A 10794-nucleotide genomic window follows, 5' to 3' on the forward strand; every position below is an offset into this window, starting at 1 on the left:
TCTCCTCGGCCGCTCTCCGATGACATCAGATCTCTGCCATGCTGGCATCCCCTGTTCTATGGCTGAATCCCATTTTCTTCTCTTCCAATAGGCGGAGCTGTGCCCTCTGAGCCGAGCTTCTGCCCTCTATGTGCTGACAGAAATCCCTGTACGGTGGCTCCTGGGAGTCTCTCTACTATATGGCCTTCTAACCATTAGGTGAAGCAGTCAAGGGATGGCCCTCACAAAGTCTACACTAAGCTGTTTGTTCTCTGAACCTCTAAAACTGTGACCTAAGTAAACCCTTTCATTCCATAGAGTAAATTTCCTTAGACATTTCATTGCAGTAATGTGCAGCTAACGATCAAATGCCAGTTACAAAAAGACCATGCAGTGAATGATTCCAGTTACAAGTTTCAAACAGGAAAATCTAAATAAAATAGATTAGTAAGCAAGCTAGGGCTAGAAGAAGAGGGAAATGGGAAGTGACTATTAACAAATAGGTCTTCTTTCAGGCATGATGAAAACGTTCAAAAAACAAGAGTAGAGTACTAGTCACTTATTCATTGAGAAATATTTATTGATCACCTCCTACTTCCCAACCATTGACTACACTTTAACTCTATTTCTTATATGAATCACTTGCTACAGTTCTTGAATTCAATTGGGACTCCTCTTCTTCAACCTATCCTAAATATTTCTGCTAGTAATCTTTCTAAAAACCAAATTTCATGACACTCTTCCACATAACATCTGCCACAGACTTCATAACACCTTTAGATAAAAGGCCAATTATTCTGTGCTAGGCCTTTTGTAATCCAGATGCCCAATCAACTCCAAAACACATTCCCACCTAACAGTACATGCAAGTGTACATGTGTGCGCGCGCGCGCACACACACACACACACACACACACACACAGGAACACACACAAGAACATCTTTTTTTCTTTCTGACATCACAATGGCTTCAAATATTCTGTTCCCTGTATTATGAATGCTTTTCACCAAACATACTCCAATTTATCCATAAATCCTATTCTTCTAATATACATATGATTAACCAAATTTGTCCTTGAAAACATATCAAGAATCATGCTCAAAAAAAAAATAAAATGTGCTCTGATTAAGTTTTAAGTGATTCTTCCATACTAAATTGAAAACTCTATTTCTCAGTGTGAAAGTACCTTGCACTTCTTTGCTTCTATCACAGCATGAAGCATTAAAATTGCAGGTTCATTTATTTGTTTCTAATACTAGCTTGTACCTGTAATCTAAGTTTAAAAAGTTACAATTCTAAGTAAAAAAAATTAGTATTATTTAAAATCAAATGAAGCTGATTCTTTTCTACTTATCCTGTAATAAAATGAGCACCTAAATTCCTAGTTATTAGTTCAAACAGTTACTACAGTCATAGGATCAATCCAAAACATCAGCCAAAACTCTATAAAGAAATATCCCTGAAACAATAACTTTGCTGAGGACACTATTTCTGAGAGCAGCCAGTCACACCTTTCAACCTCTACTCTGGGTTTTCAACGTCAGCTACCACAAAACAAAACATGTAAGAGGCTTTGGATCAGTATACCCCAAGATATCAATGTGGTCAACTCATCATTTACTCAGTTTATTTTGATATTTTAATTCTTTCACTCAAATTTGTTTCCCCTCATTTATCTCTTTTCATCTCTGTACTTTCTTTGCTTCTTTTTCCTTCCACTGAATTTTCTTTCTTTGAATTCTTCTGTTTATGCTCCTTAAATGGAATGATACCTACTTATTCACTCTCTTCCCTTTTTTATCACATCAGAACACAAAACAAAACTTGTTCCCACTTCCCTTTATGGCCAGACTATGATAAAAGCAAGACATCACAGGCATCTAATTATGGTCTCTATAAACATAATACAACTTCACAAAAAGTACAAATCTGACATTTCCTTATATCTGCAAATAGAATAAGCAGTTTACTTTTGCAAAACACCCACATTTCTTGAAAGATAAAGACCGGAATCTTATTAATTGGTATGTAACCATGAAGAAAATTATAAAGTTACTAAATGTCAACATATTTGTAATAATCAATATATCAGGACTCACTACAGTACTGACTGCAAAAAAAAAAAAAAGAGAACCCCAAAATATCAGTATTTCATATGGGAGAAATACAACATTTTAAAGCAAAATATAAATGGATATAAAATAGATTACCTTCCTTCATTGACAAGTTCAATAAAAGCAAGACCTGCATTCTTCTGAATAGAATTCTGCCACTCCTAAAAGACAGCAAAAAATAGTTGAAGAAATATCACTCAATTATTTCTTTTAAAACAACAGTCATGAAAAACATCCCCACATCAATCTTATACCTTAGTTTTTAAAGGAAAAGTTCTATAAAACATGTTGCTTACCTCGCACAGCCCTATGAACACACAAAGATTGATACTGAAAAGTATTAAACAAGCAAAGAGTAACTTTATTTGGCATAAACTAAATGAGCCTACCCACATATATCTTGCCCTTTTGTTCTATATCATTATAAACTAACATAATTAAAATAGTTGGGAGTTGGATAAAAAGGCAGTAAGAAAGGCAGTTAAAAAAAAAAGAAAAAGAAAAACCCAAAGACAGAGATTTTTTTGTTTCATTTAAAAAAAAACACATTAGTAAACACAACATATTTAAAAAAAAAAAAGATGACTAGTAATCGGGAAAAAGACAAGAAAGAATAGTGAATTGTGCTAGATCCACATATGAGCTGGAAAACTGTAATTTATTGCCCTCGATATTAGCAATATATAAGTTTATACCTATTATTTTATCCATTAGCATTTATCCACTGAAAAGATATACAATTAAAAGCCTATAAGTCAATCAGCAAGTGTAACCAAATGAATTCTACAATTCTTATCGCAAAACATACATAAAACAAGCATTAATATAATAGGGAAAGGCCTGCATTGATTGAAATAGACCGAGAATCAAGAAGTGCCAATAAAGGTAGCCATGTATGTATGTGTTTATGTCTATAAACATACACACAAACTCATGTACAAATCTCTTTTTAATGAACTGGAAACATAGTTTTATGTATGAAGTGTTAAGAAATATGTTTCTTTTTAAAAAGTGATGATTAATGATTGAGGAAAATAAAATAATGAATTGTGCTAGAACTACAGTGAGCTGAAAAACTGTATTTCACTGCTCCATAAATACATGGCATAAGACTATAACTATATTTTTACCCATGAAAAATTTATCCTCTAACATTAAGACATGTTACTTAGTACCCAAAAGCCCTTTGCATTCTAACTATATGATACCTCTTAACTTATCTTTTCATTTTCTCATAACACCTAAACAATATGAGGCTTAGCTACTAACCATTGTTCACCATAAACTGGGTTATATTTTCTGAATATAATAACTTTTAAAAGTTTTAAATTCCATGTAATTTTAAATTAATATCTTTCTACTTCATTTTTTTTAATCACAGCCTTTTTTTTTTCCATTTTCTCCTTTTATACCATTTTTGTTCAATCTTTATTTGTGTTTTGAAAAATCCAACATGGCTATCAGAACTAAAATGACTGCATGCCATGATTTTGTTGAATAATTCCATTTTATGAATACTGTAGGTATGATCACGCTAACAAAACATGTACAGTAGAATGAAAAATAAATATGTCCAGTAAGATGAAAATCAACTTCAAAGTCAGGTAGACAATGAAGGGTAGGTAGTCTCTGACTGATCTAGCAGAAGAAAGTAAAGGAACATATTATTGAGGAAAGACTAGGTGGTCATGAAATCTGTGTTCTGATTCTGATTCAGACATAATAGGATATGCCCTAGGACAGATCACATTACATTTCCACATTATACATTCCCTCACGATATTTTCTTCCAGGTACAATATTTCATTATCATTTACTAACAATTAGAAATTCATGATTCAAAGTCTACAAAATATTATCTCTCAAAATCCATAGTTGCCACACACTGAAACTACAAAACACAGATTCTAAATTTCTTTCACTAACATAAACCAAATCAAACATAAAATAGAAATGTGAAACTGATTAAAAATCCTTTTCTTTCCAACAATATGAAATTAACAAACTGGTAGTTCAAAGAAAAGTAATCAAATTCCATGAAAGAATATACCCCTGAGAGAGAAGCACATGCCACACCTTCTTCGTCTCCAAAAGGTATTGGGAGGGAGATGAAAATAAACAAAACTGCAGATACGTTTTTTGATCTTGGTACAAAGAGGCTCACACTTCATTTCCCAGGCACAGCACAGTGGCATACCAAGCTTCAAAGAGTTACCCAAATCTAGTAATGCATAGGAACAGTAGAATAAAGACAAATTTAATGGCAGATGGACCAAAAACAACCTGAGCTGTCTCATGCCCTAGGAAGAGTGAGAAAATGCTAGAAGTTTATAGAAGCAGCTTAGAGTTAAAGGGGATGAAAAGAACCAACTGTGACCTTTGTAGGCAGGCAGAAAGTTATAGAATGGGAACATGATACCACCAGGAATGCCACAGCCATAAAACAGAAGCATTCACTCACTTCTCAGCTTTCTTATCTAACACGCACTTTTGCTGGAAAGCCATTTGGAAATCTGATATAACACCAGAGAATGGAAAGACAAGACCTGAAATTGAGTGAGTTTTCATTCAGATCACATAGTTTAAGGGGGTGGGGGGGGTCTCAAAATGGAGATGAAAGAAAAATATGGTGAAAGTTATTTCCCTTACTAGAAAAAAAGAACTTAAAAAAGAATAGAAGAACTAGTTTAGCAAATGACAAATTATTGCCTTAGTCATTTTCCTTTTCAAAGAATCTACTACCAGAAACAAGACAAGGAAGCTCCCTCTCACTACTGTTTTTCAACATGATTATGGGAGTTGTGGATAATGCAATAAGACAAGAAAAAGAAATTAAAAGTATTATGACGGGGGCTGGGGTCCTGGCTCAGTGATAGAGCACTTGCCTAGCATGTGTGAAGTAAAGGATTCGATTCTCAGCACTGCATATAAATAAAGAACCATTGACAACTAAAAAATGTATACTTTTAAGAAAAAGTATAATGATGGGAGGAAGTGTACTATTTTTGTTTACAGAAGACATAATTGTCAACATGAAAAATCCAAAATAACTGACCCAAACACTTCTGGAACTAATACATGGTAATACCAAGGTTGTAGAATACAACTGGAATTTGAAGTAAAAACAATACTACCTCTAAATATAAACATATTTATATTTATAACAATACTACCTCTAAACATAAATATAAGAAAATACTAAATAAATTATGTACAAGATCAACATGAAAAAATACAATATGCTCGTGAAACCAAAGAAAAACAAATAAATATGAATGATATTCCATATACATGGATAGGATAATTCAATATTGTCAAGATGTCAGTTGCTCCCAAACTGATCTACAAATTCCATGCAATTCCAATCTAAATATCAGCAAGTTATTTTATGGAAATCAATAGACTGATTCTAAAGTTTAAAGAGACAGACATAAAACAGTTCACATATTAGTGTAGGAGAAGAATGAAGGTGGAGGGTTAACATACTTGACTTTAAAACTTACTATAGGCTGGGCAGGTGGCACATGCCTGTAATCCCAGCAGCTCGGGAGGCTAAGATAGGAGGATCGTGGGTTTGAAGCCAGCCTCAGCAATGATGAGTTGCTAAGCAACTCAGTGAGACCCTGTCTCTAAATATAATACAGAACAGGGCTGGGGATGTGGCCCAGTGGTTAAGTTCAATCCCAGTACCATAAAAAAAAAGAAACTTATTACAGAGGATGTGGTTACAGTTCAGTGGTAGACTGCATGACCAGCATGTATGAGACACTAGGTTCAATTCTCAGCACCACATAAAAATAAGTAAATAAAATAAGTGTATTGTGTCCATCTACAACTAAAGAAGAAAAATTTAAACACTGCAGCACTTGTCTACTATAAGTGAGACACTTGGTTCCATTCTCATAAAAATAAATAAAATAAAGGAATTATGTCCATAACTAACTTAAAAAAAACACTTACTACAAAGCTACAGAAATCAAGAAAGTATATATTCAAAATAACAGACGAACAGATCAATGGAACACATTATAAGGCCCAGAAATAAACCCACATAAATAATCAATTAATCTTTGATAAAGGAGCAAAGGCAACACAATGGAAAGAAGACAGTCTTTTCAATAAATAGTGGTGAAAAAACTAAACATTCACATGTAAAAAATGAATTTAGATAAACATCATTCACAAAAATTAACTAAAAATGGATCACAGACCTCAATGTAAAACTATAAAACCCTTAGAAGATAATCGAGGAAAGTCTAAATGACGTTGGGCTTGACAATGATTTTTAAATACAACACCAAAGGCATATTCCAGTGGAAAAAAAATTAATCTTATCAGTGAAGTTAAGAATTTACTTCTAGAGGCTGGGGCTGTAGGTCAGTGGCAGAGAACTTGCCTTGGACGTGTGAGGTACTGGGCTCGATCCTCAAGACCACATAAAAATAAATAAATAAAGATATTGTACCAGCTACAACTAAAATAAATAATAAATAAAAAGAATTTACTTCTAATAATCAAATATTTCCTCTTTACAAAATATAATGCCAAGAGAATGAAATAAAATATTTGCAAAATACATATCTGATAAAGTGCTATTATCTAAAAATGTACAAAGATCTCTTAAAAGGCAAGAATAAGGGGGGGGGAAAACCTATTAAGCAATGGGCCAAAGACCTTAACAGACACTTCACCAAACAAGAGATATAAATAAGCATATAAAAGATTCTCCACAGGTTATGTCATTGGAGAAATGCAAATTCAAGCAACAATGACATATTAGGACACTTTCATTAGAATGGCCAAAATCCAGAAGACTGACACAAACAAATGCAAACAATGGAGCTACCAGAAACTTCATTCAACAGTTGGTGGAAATGCACATTGATACAGTCACTTTAGCTGTGTTTTATGATCCAGCAATTGTGATCCTTGGTATTAACCCAAAGGAATTAAAAGCATACTTAACAACCTCACAAAGAAATATATAGCAACTTTATTGATAAAAGCCAAACCTTGAAAACAATCAAGACATCCTTCAGAAGATGAGTATATCAACTGTGCTACAAATCAGATAATGGAATATTATTCAGCATTAAAAAGAATGAGCAATAAAGCCCTTAAAGGCATGAAAGAAACATAATAATACACATCAATAAGGACAAGAAACCCATTTGAAAGTCTATATCCGAAGATTGCAACTGCTATAATATTATGGAAAAGGAAAAAATATGGAGAATGTGAAAAAAGATCAGCATTTGGAGGAGGAGGAAAAGAAGGAATCAATCAGGAAAAAAGGCAAGGACGGGGGATGGAGTATAGCTCAGTGGTGGAGTGCTTGCCTAGCACATGTGCGGCACTGGGTTCAATCCTCAGCACATAAAAATAAATAAAGGCATTATGTCCATCTACAACTAAAAAATAAGTTGAAAGAAAAGCAAGAATCATTAAGCTGTGAAAGTGCTCATCATATAATATAATGTTGAATATACGCCATATTGCACAAACCAATAACATGCACAACACTGAGAGTGAACTTTTAATGTAAGTTATGGATTTGGGATAATAACAAGTATGTCAGTGTAGGTTTAGCAGATGTAACAACTTTGCCCCTCTTGTAGAGAATACTGACAATGGACAAGGTTAAACATGTATAGGGACTACATAAAAAACTTCTGCATGTCTACTCAATTTTGCATGAATCTAAAATCACTCTAAAAAGTAAAGTATACATAAAAATTTAATTGTAAAAGTATTTATTAATGCAATTTTTCTCAAATCCATTTTTTATGATCTAAAACTATAATAGGAAGGTATTTTTATCATATAATACAGACAAATTTCAAACTCCATTTGGATAAATACCAGCTGAAAAGACACATATTTTCAAAAGGCAAATGTCATTTTTATTTAATTTCATTAGGTACACAAGCTTCTACTTACATATAAAATCATGAAGTATGCTATTTAAATTCAACAGAGATTTTAAGTTTCAGTGCTAAAGTTAGATGAAAAACTAGTTAAAATCAGTACTGTATAACTATCAAAATTTAACCACATAAAACACAAACTACACTTGATCTGAAAAATCGCATAAAATACATTTTTTTTCTTTTAAATTTTAAACAAATTAGGGGGTTGTGGCTCAGTGGTGAAGCACTTGCCTAGCATATGTGAGGCACTAGGTTTGATCCTCAGCACCACATATAGATAAATGAATAAAATAAAGGCACATCAATATCTAAAAATATATATATTTTTTAAAGAAATGAGGCATGAAGGTACATACAGAATAGAAAAAATACCAGTTTTTTATAGAAGCTTAGAAATTCAAATTTGTCACTCTTTCCATTCTTGTTTTCTCAAGGATGGGCATATCTATCATATCTATAAACCCTCATTTGTTAGCTGTCAGTAAGTATCATATATTGGTATAGAATAAAAAATAGTTTACAATTTCACAGTAGAAAAAAATTTGATCAGGAATAAAGTAAAAAATATTACGTATATTTTGGCTACAGTTATAAAAATAATATATAATCCTCAAAGACACCACTGGGTTTTCATTTCTCTATGACCCACTTCTAATTATTAATGATCACTGTTTAATAAAATGCCAAGTATTAGATATATAAGTTCATGCTGATAAGAATTAATAATGCATACAAAAAAATTTAAAGCCCATCAGAAAAAAATCTTTCAATTTGTTTGATAATCCAGATGTTGGTAAAAACCAACAACTTTTCTCCATAATAATACATTCTACAATAATACATAATAATACATTCTCTACAGTAATCTGTAGATGTTGCCAAAACCAAAAACAATATTCATTAATCATGCTCTCCTAAGGCATTTTTCTCCACTTCAGAAACAATTATCAAAGAAGGCGTTAGTCTAAACAATTTCATAAACCACAGCTCAATATAACCTTTAGTGAGTTTTAATAGTTGAAAGAAAAGCTTAATGATCATCATCTTTCATGATCATTTCAATATTTCATCACAATATTTACAATTATATACTGATACAAAATTCAGAGTACACTTAAAGTCTTGGTTATCCTTTCCCCAGAGGTACTGATTTAAAAAAAAAAAAAAAAAAAAAACGTTAAAAGCCTCAAATCCAACCACTAATGCAACTAAGTAATTTCAAAACACATTTCAGCACTTTAGAGAGGAAGAACTCAAAAATCAACAGTCAATAATTTCATACCTGTTCCTAAGCTGTATTTAATTGATTATTACTTCCTAAAGCCATAATTGTTGACTAGTCAATTTTTACTAAAATATACTCTTAGCTTACTAATGTTCTTAAGTAATACAACAAGGTACTATATATTGTGAAATCTATAGAGTTCTACCAAACTTCCAATATGTGCTTTTGGTGTAAAAAGTCTTTTGTTTAATAGAAAAAAGAAGACTTCATTAATAACATTAAGTATATTCCTCCCTACTCTCCACAAATAAACATAGTGGAAAAATACCAATAAATGTACTGTATACAATTATTCACTTAAATTATTTTAATAGAATCCTAATTTCCTTAGAGATTAACTTCACTGTTTTCTGCAAAATAAATAACCTCCTGAAACATACTTTGGTGTCTTGAAGGTACTATATGAAATTACCTAACCTTAAAAATTAACTCCCAAATATTAGCATATTCAAAGCAGATAAAATCAGGCCACTGACAGACAAGATTCACTATGCAGAATCCATTCTACGGTCACTAATTTTGTCAAACCATCAAATTAATACTGAATGCAGTATTATTTTATTCTGGTGAAAAAGATTCTCTCTAAACTACCTGTTATTCTTTTTATTTACATTTTTCTGATGATTAATGATGCTAAGCATTTTTTCATGTACATTTTTAGGCATTTATATATCGTTTGAGAAATATCTATTCAGATCATCTGTATATTGTTGCTAATGAGTTTTGAGTTCATTATATATTCTGGATATTAATTCCCTTATCAGATGAATAGTTTGAAAACAGTTTCTCTTGTTCTATAGTGTGTCTTCACTCTGTTGTTTCCTTTGCTGTGCAGAATATTCCTAGTTTGAAAGATCACATTTGCCTATGTGTTCCTTTCGTTGCATGAGTTTTTAAAGTCTAATCCAAAACAGCATTGTCTATACAGTTCAAATGTTTCCCCTGTGTTTCATAACTTCAGTTTTGCATTTAGTATTCTATCCATTTTGATTTGATTTTTATACCCAGTGAAAGACAGGTGCCTCTTCATTTTGCAACTGAATATCCAGTTATCCCAGCACCATTTATTAAAGACTAACTTTTCTACAATATCATTTGGTGCCTCTGTTAAAGGTCAATTGGCTTATATGTGTAGATTTATCTTGGGTTCTCTATTCTGTTCCAATGGTCTGTGTATTGGTAGTATATTTTAAGGTAAAGTATTGTTCAGTCCCCTGATTTGTTCTCTTCACATAAGATTCAGTTGGTCATCTGGGGTCGTCTTAAGTTCCTCATCCTTTTTTTTTTCTTTTCAATTTTTTTGAAGAATGTCTGTAAGCTACAAATAATTTTGGGGTTACAAACATTTTGTCATAATGTCATTGAAATGTCATTCACTTCCTTGGTTCAACTTATTCCTATGTGGGTTTTTGTCTTTTTTTTTTATTGCTCCTATAAGTGAGATTGCTTTAATGTTTTTTTTTTTTTTTTTTTTTAGAAACATGG

The 10794-nt window shown here is 32.2% G+C and overlaps 1 protein-coding gene across 6 annotated transcripts in view; it reads right to left on the reverse strand.

The window, feature by feature from the left end:
- Lrba (LPS responsive beige-like anchor protein) overlaps positions 1–10794 on the reverse strand; it is a 607623-nt gene that overhangs the window by 464947 nt on the left and 131882 nt on the right. For all 6 annotated transcript variants that reach the window (XM_048813495.1, XM_048813494.1, XM_048813493.1 and 3 more), the window contains one exon: positions 2191–2255. In XM_048813495.1, coding sequence (XP_048669452.1) covers positions 2191–2255 — 65 coding nt within the window. The remainder of the gene's footprint in view (positions 1–2190; positions 2256–10794) is intronic.

Source organism: Marmota marmota, unplaced genomic scaffold, assembly GCF_001458135.2.
Source record: "Marmota marmota marmota unplaced genomic scaffold, marMar, whole genome shotgun sequence".
NCBI classification, from domain to species: Eukaryota; Metazoa; Chordata; class Mammalia; order Rodentia; family Sciuridae; genus Marmota; species Marmota marmota.